The following is a 9,664-nucleotide window of genomic DNA, read 5'->3' as shown; positions in this document are numbered from 1 at the left end:
AATCGGAGCGCGCGGGTGAGGAACTGGCGTTGTTTCAGTGGCCAAAATGCGTCGGGCAGTCCCAACTAGTCAGTCCTAAAGAGGGCCACAGCCTCAGCCTGAAGGGAGGCGGGCCCAGCCCCCAGGAGCCCCCTTCCAGGGCGGAGCCACAGCCGGCTTCAGGCAGCTGCAGCCTGAGGGTGGAAACCGATCAAGTTCCCAGGAGTCTCCTGCCTGTGCAGGGGAAGACACAACCCTAGCCTCAGGAGCCACATTCCTGCCCGCCAGGGGCCCAAAGCGGGTTTCTACAAACCAAGGTCCAAGCACTTCTTGGTAGGACGCTGCCAGCCCCGCAAAGGGAAGAGCTCACGCAGTCAAAGCCCAGTACTAACTCAGTGGAAACGGTTAGGCTTTTCGTTACAAGCCAAATGGGATCCCCTCGCCCCAGGGATGCAGGGGGCCGGTGCCATCGATGGCTCCGGGACATCGATTGCTGCCGGCCACCTCCTCCCCCTTCCCCGCGGGCTTTTGCACACGACGCGCGGCGGCCCGCTTCACACGGGGTGGCGAGGGCCAGATAAAGCGGGCGGGCGCGGAGCGCCGAGAGGCGGGGAGCGCTCCGCGCGCAAAGCTGGAACTGGAGCGGCGCTACAGCGGGACCGACCCACGGAGATCCCAGCACGGCCCGGGCAGGAGCAGGCGCGAGGCGGAGAGGGTGGGCTAGGGGCGCAAGTAGGACGACGGGAACGGCACGCGGGGCTCACCCCGCAGGTGACTCCGCGCCCTCGGGTGTCCCGCTCGCAACTTCCGGACTCACTTCGCTGGGTGTCCGCGCGCCGCTTCCCGACCCAGCGCGTGGCGCGCGGGGCCGCATGAAGGCCACGGATAAGCAGCATCTGTTGGACGCCAGGCGCGGAGCCCGGTAAGGCAAAAGCCTGGGGAAGAGCAGGAATTTGGGCGGCATCAGACGCACCTTCTCGTTTGCTATCGTGGGATGGTTTGGGGTGCGGCTTGAACTAGGACCACACAGGAGTAGGGGGTGGGGTGAGGTGAAGGAGGGGGAAATCCAGCTTGGCACCGGGATCATCACGCCCTCACGGCTGAGTACAGATCCTGCCTGACCCTTGCCAGCCTGTCTGGAGTGAGAAGCCTAGAGCCCCGCCTCTGGCCGGGCACTTTGCCCCTGGGGCAGCCCCGCCCTCGAAGGCCCTGTGTCCCCAGGTGCGCGAGATGGGGGTTTGCCTTTCTTCCCGAGCCTGAGCTCCGCTCCTTCTCCGCGCTCGGCTGCACCGCCCCCGCCCCTTGGCCAGTTCCCAAGGTCTTTGCCTCTTCCAGGCTCTGGGAGGAATGGGGAGGGGAGGAACACCCTGGGCCAGTGTCCCTAGACTCCTGGAGACTGGTCATTCCCCCAGCACCCACCAGCGAACACAGGCTTCTGGTCACTGCTCAGGGACTGTCGAGCAAGGAACGCCCTTATCTATTCTAATTGGACACATGGGAACTCCAAGGCCCCACAGAGAGCTGAGACTGGAGTCAACCCTCCTTGCCTCCATCTCAGAGCTGAGTCTCCTCTTTCTCTTCCTCTCTGGTCAGGTCTTACACGGGATCTCTGTGGCAGGATGGGACTGGCTGGATTTCTCTGCCTCCACCTGGCGCGGACTTGCCGGCCCTTGAGCTGGCTGTGGAGAGCAACCATTACTGTCACACCCAGAAGGGTCCTGGCAGTCACTGTGACCCCAAGAAGGAACGGGCCCGTCTTCAGCTTTATGTGGCCGCTGCCATCTGCCTGGTGTTCATGATTGGGGAAGTAATTGGTAAGGACTTTTGTGCTAATTAAATGAAATTGATGAAATTGGCCCCTCTGGATGATCTAAAAGGCTTTTCCTCTGGATGTTCCAGTGACATTAATGCAGTTGACACTTGAACAACGTGGGGGATTAGGGACACCCACCCACACAATGGAAAATCCACATGTAACTTTTGACTCCCCCAAAACTTAGCTACAGACCACCTTTTGCATTCACAGATTCAACCAAATGCAAATGTAAAACAGTATTTTCCATCCACGGTTGGGAATGCAAAATTACTGTTTCACATCCGAGGTTGGTTGAATCCATAAATTCCAAACCTGCGGATATGAAGAGCCCACTGTATTTACTGAAAAAAATCCTGGTATAAGTGGACCGGCGCAGTTCAAACTCATGTTGTTCAAGGATCAACCGTACTAATAGCCCCATTTATCGGACATTCACTATGCTGTGTTTTTAAAAACCTTTTTAATTTTAAAATTACAAAAATTAATTTTAATTGAAAATTATTTTTAATTTTTTCAATTACCATTGACATACAATAATATATTAGTTTTAGGTATACAACACAGTGATTAGATATTTATACCTTACGAGGTGATCACCCTGATAAGTCTAGTACCATCTGACACCATACATAGTTATTACAGTATTATTGACTATATTCCCTGTGCTAAGTCTTTTATATACACCTATCTCATGCAATCCTCACAATAACATTGTGCTGTCATATGGGTGCTGTCAGTCTCTCGATTTTACAGATGATTTAAGTAATTTGTAATTTGCCCAAGATCACACACAACTAGTAGGTAAGGGAAGTCCTGAATGCCTAGAAGCAAAGAGCATTTACTGAATGTCTATGCTTTCCAGGCCCTATTTGAACTTGATTTTCACATTCACCTTCTAAGTAGATGTTGTTCGTCCTATTTCACGGATAGCAGAAGTTGAGGTACAGAGGAAGCAAGTCACTTGTCTATGGTTACACAGCGAATGGGTGGAGAGGTCTCGGATCCAGTATCTTTTCTCCAGAGTCCATGGTTTCCCGACTACCCACATAAACTGGGAAGTTGGCTTCTTGGAGAGCTGATAAGGACCCTGCACCCTTCTGGCACTGCCCCTGCAGGTGGGTACCTAGCACATAGCTTGGCGATCATGACCGACGCAGCCCACCTGCTCACTGACTTTGCCAGCATGCTCATCAGCCTCTTCTCCCTCTGGATGTCCTCCCGGCCGGCCACCAAGACCATGAACTTCGGCTGGCAGCGAGCTGGTGAGAGCACTGGTCTGGATGGGGGTGAGGTTGGGAGAGGGGTGGGTTAAGACATGGGTTCTTAGGTGCCTGCAATGGGTGGATCCCTGAGCGAGGCCAGGAGGGTGGCTTGGGTGTGGGAAGAAAATGTCAACCTTGGCTTCTGTCCCCGGGGAACTCCTAGTCTGCAGGGAAGAAGAGTTCGGCTTCCTAAGAAATGAAGTGGCAAACTTCAGGAACAAATGACTATGGCATTAACTCTGCACATAACTCCATGGATCAGCTCTGGGGGGCAGGAAAGCTCAGCCAAGCCTTCTGGAAGAAATAGGATTTAAACCTTCTTTAGTTCATCTCTGGGCTGCATTCTCATTTTCCTCTTGGTGGGAGATGGCCCATTGTCTCCTCCTCAGAAGCCTCAGTTTGCCAGCTGAGCAATATATGTAATATATATATATATATATATATATATATATATATATATATATATATATATATATATATAAAATACATAGGAATTTTTTCCTGCTTTTGTTTTTTAAAGATTTTATTGGGGAAGGGGAAGAGTGTTGGGGAATTGGAAAAGGGGAACAGCGAAGTTGTCTTTCAATCTTAGTTGTGGAGGGCGCAGCTAGTGACTCTGTTGTTCGAACCAGTGACTCTGTTGTTCAGAGCTCATGCTCTTAACCAACTGAGCCACTTGGCCTGTCCCAATAAGTATATATTTTAATAAGTCAGTTTCTTTACATGTAAAACAAAAAGCTTTGGCCCAGATGACTTTTTCAGTACTTTCTAGCTCTGACATTGTCAGATGTGAGTGGTGCGGGGGGTACAACCATGCCAGCCTTACTGAAAGTAAGCCCAGTCAGACCCAGGCCCTGACTTTGAGGGGAGAGGGTGGGGGTAATGGAAGGAAGGGGAGATCTCCTCAGCCTTAGGGCCCCTGTTAAGATTGGTGTTGGGGTGGGTTCTTCCTCAGAGATCCTGGGAGCCCTGCTCTCCGTGCTGTCCATCTGGGTCGTGACTGGGGTACTGGTGTACCTGGCAGTGGAGCGGCTGATCTCTGGGGACTATGAGATCGAGGGGGACACCATGCTGATAACAGCGGGCTGTGCTGTGGCCATAAACGTGATGTGAGTGAGTCCTCCCTCCTCCCGCTTCTCACAGGCATACCTATGTGCTTGATCTTGGTGGATACAGGCCAGGCCGCACTCCAGTGCAGGCTAAAGAGACAGAATTCCCTTAAGGGTCTGAGTTCCGGTACCTGGAACACCTGGGTCCTACTTTAGGCCTAGGCCAAGGCCATTGGGAGCTGCAAATCTGGGGCAGCATCAACTCTATCCCCACCCCCCATACACATCCGTGAATAACCTGGGAGGCTTCATACCTGAAGCGGGGAGGGGTGAGTCCAGTTCTCACAGGAACAGATGCCCCAAGGGGCAGAACCCAAGTCCTTTTTCAAGCTGATGTGCCTGAAATTGGTCTCAGTGAGAGGCAGGGTGTATAGAGCATCTGTCTCATTTGGGTTTTCTCTCTCCCTTGTTTGGTGGCCTTGGGCAAACCACTTCCTTCTCTAGGCCTCAGCTTCCCAATCTGTGACACGGTGCGGGGAACTGATAACCTCCATGGTGCCCTCCTGCTCTGAGATTTGACACTGGGGCATCTTTGTACCCAGACTCAGCCTGGCACTGGAGCCGAGCCCTTTGTCCTGTGGCACTCTAAACCAATGCCATGTGGGTCGGGCTTCTCACGTGGCCAAAGGGATCATGCAGTCTGGGGAGTTGGGATTTTTGCCCGCAGGGCGGCCAGCCCTAATGGGTGGCCTCTACCTGCTACCTCAGTGAGCCCTTTAGCTTTGTCTCCACATCTGTAGAATGGGGTTGACTCTTCACCAGTCTGGCCATGGGCACAGCCACAGCTATGGAGACAGCCACAACACCAGCGAGCAGCAGGGGAACCCCAGTGTTCGAGCTGCCTTTATCCATGTGATTGGAGACTTGCTGCAGAGCTTGGGTGTCCTGGTGGCAGCCTATATTTTATACTTTAAGGTCAGAGCTGGGGACAGGGGGAGGTGGGCCAGACAACAGTGTAGATCATCTGAGGGCTTCTTCCTGCCCAGAACCCTTCCCAGATTCTAGCTCCCTCCCATCTCTGGGCAAAAGAAAGCATGGGGAGAGGGAAGGAACATTTATCCAATTTCTGATCCTCACAACAACCCTGTAATGGTGTTTATTGCAGTTCAGAAAGGCTCAGTGACTTTCACAGTGTCACACAGCTGGTAAGTTGTGGAGCCAGATTCAAACCCAGCCCTGTGTGCTGCCAAAGCCTGGGCATTGTACATCACATAGAGGTGGTGTGGTGTATTTGAAAGAGCTGGGTGTTGAGTGTGAAGCCTGGCTCCGCTCCTTGCTAGCTGGGTGATGTGGAGTGAGTCCCTTGCTCTAACTGAGGCTTAATTTCTATAAAATGGGGACATTGGACTAGATGGTGTATAAGATTCCACTTAACTCTGTCCGTGTCTTAGCCCTTTGGGCAAGGAGGGGTGGGAAGGAACTCTGCCTTATCCTGAACTGTGATCTGTCCTGCCTGGCCTTCTGGGCATGGAATAAACTTGGAGGCAGGGCTAGGGTAAGACTCCTGTCCACCCTGCCGAGATCCCCTCTCCCTGACACAGTGCTGGGTGGGTAGGGAGACAGAAGCTGAGGTATTAGGTGTTGAACCCCAGCTCTGCCTTGCCTTTTTCCTGTAGCCAGAGTACAAGTACGTAGACCCCATCTGCACCTTCCTCTTCTCCATCCTGGTCCTGGGGACAACCTTGACCATCCTGAGAGACGTGATCCTGGTGCTGATGGAAGGTAACTGGGCTTCGACTTCCTTTTTGCTCTTGGCTCTCCTGCTCTATTGAAGTTCCAGGGGTGGGGGTAGGGGTTGGATCCCAGCACACTGATGGGGAGCCAGGGCCTGGAGCCTGGCACAGGCTGGAGAAACTCCTGGGGCCCCAGGCAAATCTTGGCATGAAGCTGGGCCCTCAGGTGTGATCGTTCCTGGAAATGTCCCCTGGACCGTGCCTTCCCTTCCCCCTAGGCCCAAGGGTGCCGCCTCCCTGCTGAGATGTGTCCTCCTTGCCTTGTCAGTTGGCTCCTGGGTGGTGTCTGCAGCACCTGGCACTTCAGCCCTTCCCCATACACTTCCTCTGTCTCCATTTGCCTCCCCTCAGGCACAATGAGGGGTGAAGATTATGCTTCCTTTTGCGGAGGGGAGCGGGACAGACTGAAGCTCAGAAAAAGACAGTAGGTGTTGGACAAGGCTGCCGAATCCACTCCAGCTTGGGCCTTCTTTTCCAAGGCCCCGGTGGCTGGGCTTTGAGGGGTGCTAGGTAGTGGCGAATAGTCTGCCCTCAGTTACTACACTCATTTACCGGCTTTCCTGTGCTCCAGGGTCTTGGGTCATGGGTCTCTGTGTGGGCAGGGTCAGTCTGGATCCTGGTTTGGGGTCAGCAGGAGTGTCCAGCCGCAGGTCAGAGCTTTTTCCTCCAAGAATGTGACTGACTCAGATAAAAGTGATGATGATGATGCCCTACATCAGTGCAGGAATCTCCAGCTGCCCTTCTTTTCATTCCAAAAAAACCCCACAGAGCCTTTTTTTATTGAGCACCTATTATTGTCTAGGCGCTGAGGATGATAGGGTAGTAAACAACAGATTATCCTGCTCCCATGTGGGGTTTCTATTTTAGAAAGGGAGATAGACAAGAAACTAACAAGATAATTTCAGACAGTTAAGTGTGGAGAGGAAAAATAACAACAAAGCGATATGATGGAGATCATTTGGGAGATGGGGGCAACATTACATCTGCTGGCCAAGGAGGTCTTCTCCGAGATGACATTGGAGGAGCAGGAACCAGCGTGGGTGGAAGAGAGCAGTTTCCTTCAGCTTCATCCCTGCTGTCCCCAGGGACGCCCAAAGGCGTGGACTTCACAGCTGTGCGGGATTTGCTGCTGTCGGTGGAGGGGGTGGAAGCCTTGCACAGTCTGCATATCTGGGCGCTGACCGTGGCCCAGCCCATGCTGTCTGTCCACATAGCCATTGGTGAGTGGTGGGGACATTCGGGGTAGGGTGAGGGAGAGGCAGTCAGAGGCCTGGGACGTCCCTGATGGGTCTGGACAACCCCAGAAGCTTGCAGTGCTCATCCTTTGAACCTGGCCCCATGCTGAGTGCTTTGCACACGTTAATTTGATCATCACGATCCCATTTATAGATGGAGAAACTGAGGCTGGGGGTGGGGTGGGATAGTAAAGTCACTTGCCCCGGCTTTTACAGCTAATAAGTGGCAGAGGAAAGCCTTAAAGCTTGTGCTTTTCCTGCTCTTTTGGGATTGTGCCAGATATGGGAACCAAGTAGCCAGGTGCATGGGTGAAATCTGGGGTTTCTTAATGTTCGTGGTCCCCTCTCCTGTTCTGCTGGGGGTAGGGTATGAGAGTCAGTCTCCTGATTGTTCCTAAGGGCTCAAGAGTGAGTTAACAGTTCTCTGGTGCCTCCCCTGGTGCGTCCTCTTGGTCCCCAGCTCAGAACACAGACGCCCAGGCTGTGCTGAAGGCAGCCAGCACCCGCCTTCAGGGGAAGTTCCACTTCCACACCATGACCATCCAGATCGAGGACTATTCTGAGGACATGAAGGACTGTCAGGCGTGCCAGGGCCCCTCGGACTGACTGCCTGGCCAGGCACCAACTGGGGCATGGACAGGACTTGCAGATGGCAGGACCCAGTGTCCCCCAGGTCCAGCCAGGACTCTGTTTACCCCGGCTGTGTTGTAAACTAGATCCCTCTCCCGCCTCTGCTCCATGTTCAATGTGGAGGAGCCTTGCCCACTCCAGGAAGGGGCTCTTCCCCTGCCTCCCCCATCTGATTATGTCCAGCCCCTGGATGGGGACTCGGCAGGTGGAAAGTTAGTGTGACCCCAGTCTTCTGACTCCTCGGTCAGCTCCTGGTGGGCTGGCTTTGGGTCTAATCCTCAGCCAATGCTGTCCTACCACCAGCAAGGCAGTGAGGCACAGTGAGGGGTGCTGGAGCGGGGAATGGCCCTTGCCTACCCACCTCATTTCCTGGGAAAACGCTGCCTGGACTTTGTCTTATGGATCTGTAAAGAAGCCCAGGAGCAGAGCCCCCTCCCTCTGCCTCTAACAACCGTCTGATTCGAGGACACCATGGGGACTGGGGAGTTGTATCGTGCACTCTACTTGTCCCCCTGAAGTGGGAAGCCAGGGGGCACCCAAGGCCCATCTGTGTGTTAGTCACTTCAGCTGTGAGCCAAGCATTTCCCTTTCCTAGCGGGAGGAGGCTTCTGACTAGGTAAGGACCTGGCAGGTTTCCTCTTTCCTTACTCTCCCAGCCCAAGAAGTTGTGTCAACACGAAGATGCCCTAGCCACAGGTGAGGGGGTACAGAGATTTCAGCTGGGGTCCCGCCCTAATCACCTCACAGCTCCTGGGCCGCTTCTCAGCCTGATGCATGTCCCAGGGTACTCAGAGCCTGAAACCAGATTTGATCAGGCCAGCTCTGTTGCCTGTATGGCCTGATCTGCTCAGAACTTGGGGATAGAGGGCAAAGAGGGGCTGTACAAGCGGGACAAGAGACACTGTGTGAAAGTTCCTGAGTTTGGGGGGTGGCTTGTGTTTACAAGATTAAGGGGGGAGACCTGTTCCCAGTTTCACAGAGAAGGCAGCATGCCCAGTTACCAGATGTCCCTGGTCTAGTGGTCTGTCTGCCATAACAAGCAAGTGCCCTTAGGCAAGTCAGCCTGGCTGTACCTCAGACTCTCATCTGAAAATGTTAACACCTACCTCACAGGGTTGTTGTGAGGACCGAAGCCAAAGTCTGCGAAGCACCTGGTGAGTGAAGAGTAGTTACTTTTATTTTTATCTTGGAAAGATGCATCCTGAGGCTGCCTTGCTTTGGAGCCAGGTGGGTTTCCCAGCCTCCCCAGAGACAGCTCTGAGTTGGTCTTGATTCTGACCCTTGGCAGGAGGAGGAAGGGTTGGCCACTGGCCTCCCTCTCTGAGCCTCTGTCTTCCCATCTATGAAATGACCCCTCTGTGCCTTTCCAGCACTGTCATCCAGGGTAGCCTGTGATCTAGGTCAGCAGGTTCTTCAGCCCCTCAAAATCTGTGGGAAGTCATTTGGTTTGGCTTAGAAGTGTGTGTGTGTGTGGGATAGCTGAAGGTTGCCCTCTACTCCACCCCAATCTCAAGGGACTCAACTCCTCCCCCTTCCCCCTCAGCTATGGCAGGCCCCAGGAACCTGGATCCTGAGCTTTACTGTATGCCAGGTCCTTAGACCCCTCTCCAGACAGTCATTGCGTTGCTCCATGTTTACAGATGAGAAAATGGAGAAGGCTCAGAGAGGTTGAGTCATTTGCCTTAAGTCACACAGCCAGTGTGAGGAAGGTCTGGGGTTTCTGCCTCATTCCCTCAGGCCTGCCATACAGCAGGGCTGGGGACTTGCTCTGGGCTGCGTATTGTTACAGTGTGAGTCCTTGGGCCTGGCAGTGCCCTCCCCACAGGCAAGGCTATGCCAAGGCAGCTCCATGTTCTGGGTAGCATTCTGTGTGCCACAGCTGTGAATGGGGCTGGGAGGT

The 9,664-nt window shown here is 53.7% G+C and overlaps 1 protein-coding gene across 1 annotated transcript; it reads left to right on the top strand.

The window, feature by feature from the left end:
- The first annotated feature begins 180 nt into the window (after positions 1 to 180).
- Positions 181 to 9,658, top strand: SLC30A2 (solute carrier family 30 member 2). The gene is made up of 8 exons (XM_019650209.1): positions 181 to 901; positions 1,573 to 1,793; positions 2,911 to 3,057; positions 4,013 to 4,166; positions 4,907 to 5,081; positions 5,783 to 5,888; positions 6,985 to 7,119; positions 7,595 to 9,658. Exons 1-8 carry the CDS (start codon positions 852 to 854, stop codon positions 7,738 to 7,740), a joined length of 1,134 nt encoding a protein of 377 aa, XP_019505754.1. The 5' UTR covers positions 181 to 851; the 3' UTR covers positions 7,741 to 9,658.
- Positions 9,659 to 9,664: the final 6 nt, after the last annotated feature.

This window comes from Hipposideros armiger, unplaced genomic scaffold (genome assembly GCF_001890085.2).
Source record: "Hipposideros armiger isolate ML-2016 unplaced genomic scaffold, ASM189008v1 scaffold_138, whole genome shotgun sequence".
Lineage (NCBI taxonomy): Eukaryota > Metazoa > Chordata > Mammalia > Chiroptera > Hipposideridae > Hipposideros > Hipposideros armiger.
The sequence above is the reverse complement of the archived record's forward strand: the minus strand, read 5'-3'. Positions and strand labels throughout refer to the sequence as shown.

Coding starts and splice junctions, on each gene's coding strand:
- SLC30A2 (XM_019650209.1), top strand. CDS start 852: ATGAAGGCCACGGATAAGCAGCATCTGTTGGACGCCAGGCGCGGAGCC. Junction 902..1,572: donor GACGCCAGGCGCGGAGCCCG/GTAAGGCAAAAG, acceptor CTCTCTGGTCAG/GTCTTACACGGGATCTCTGT. Junction 1,794..2,910: donor CATGATTGGGGAAGTAATTG/GTAAGGACTTTT, acceptor CTGCCCCTGCAG/GTGGGTACCTAGCACATAGC.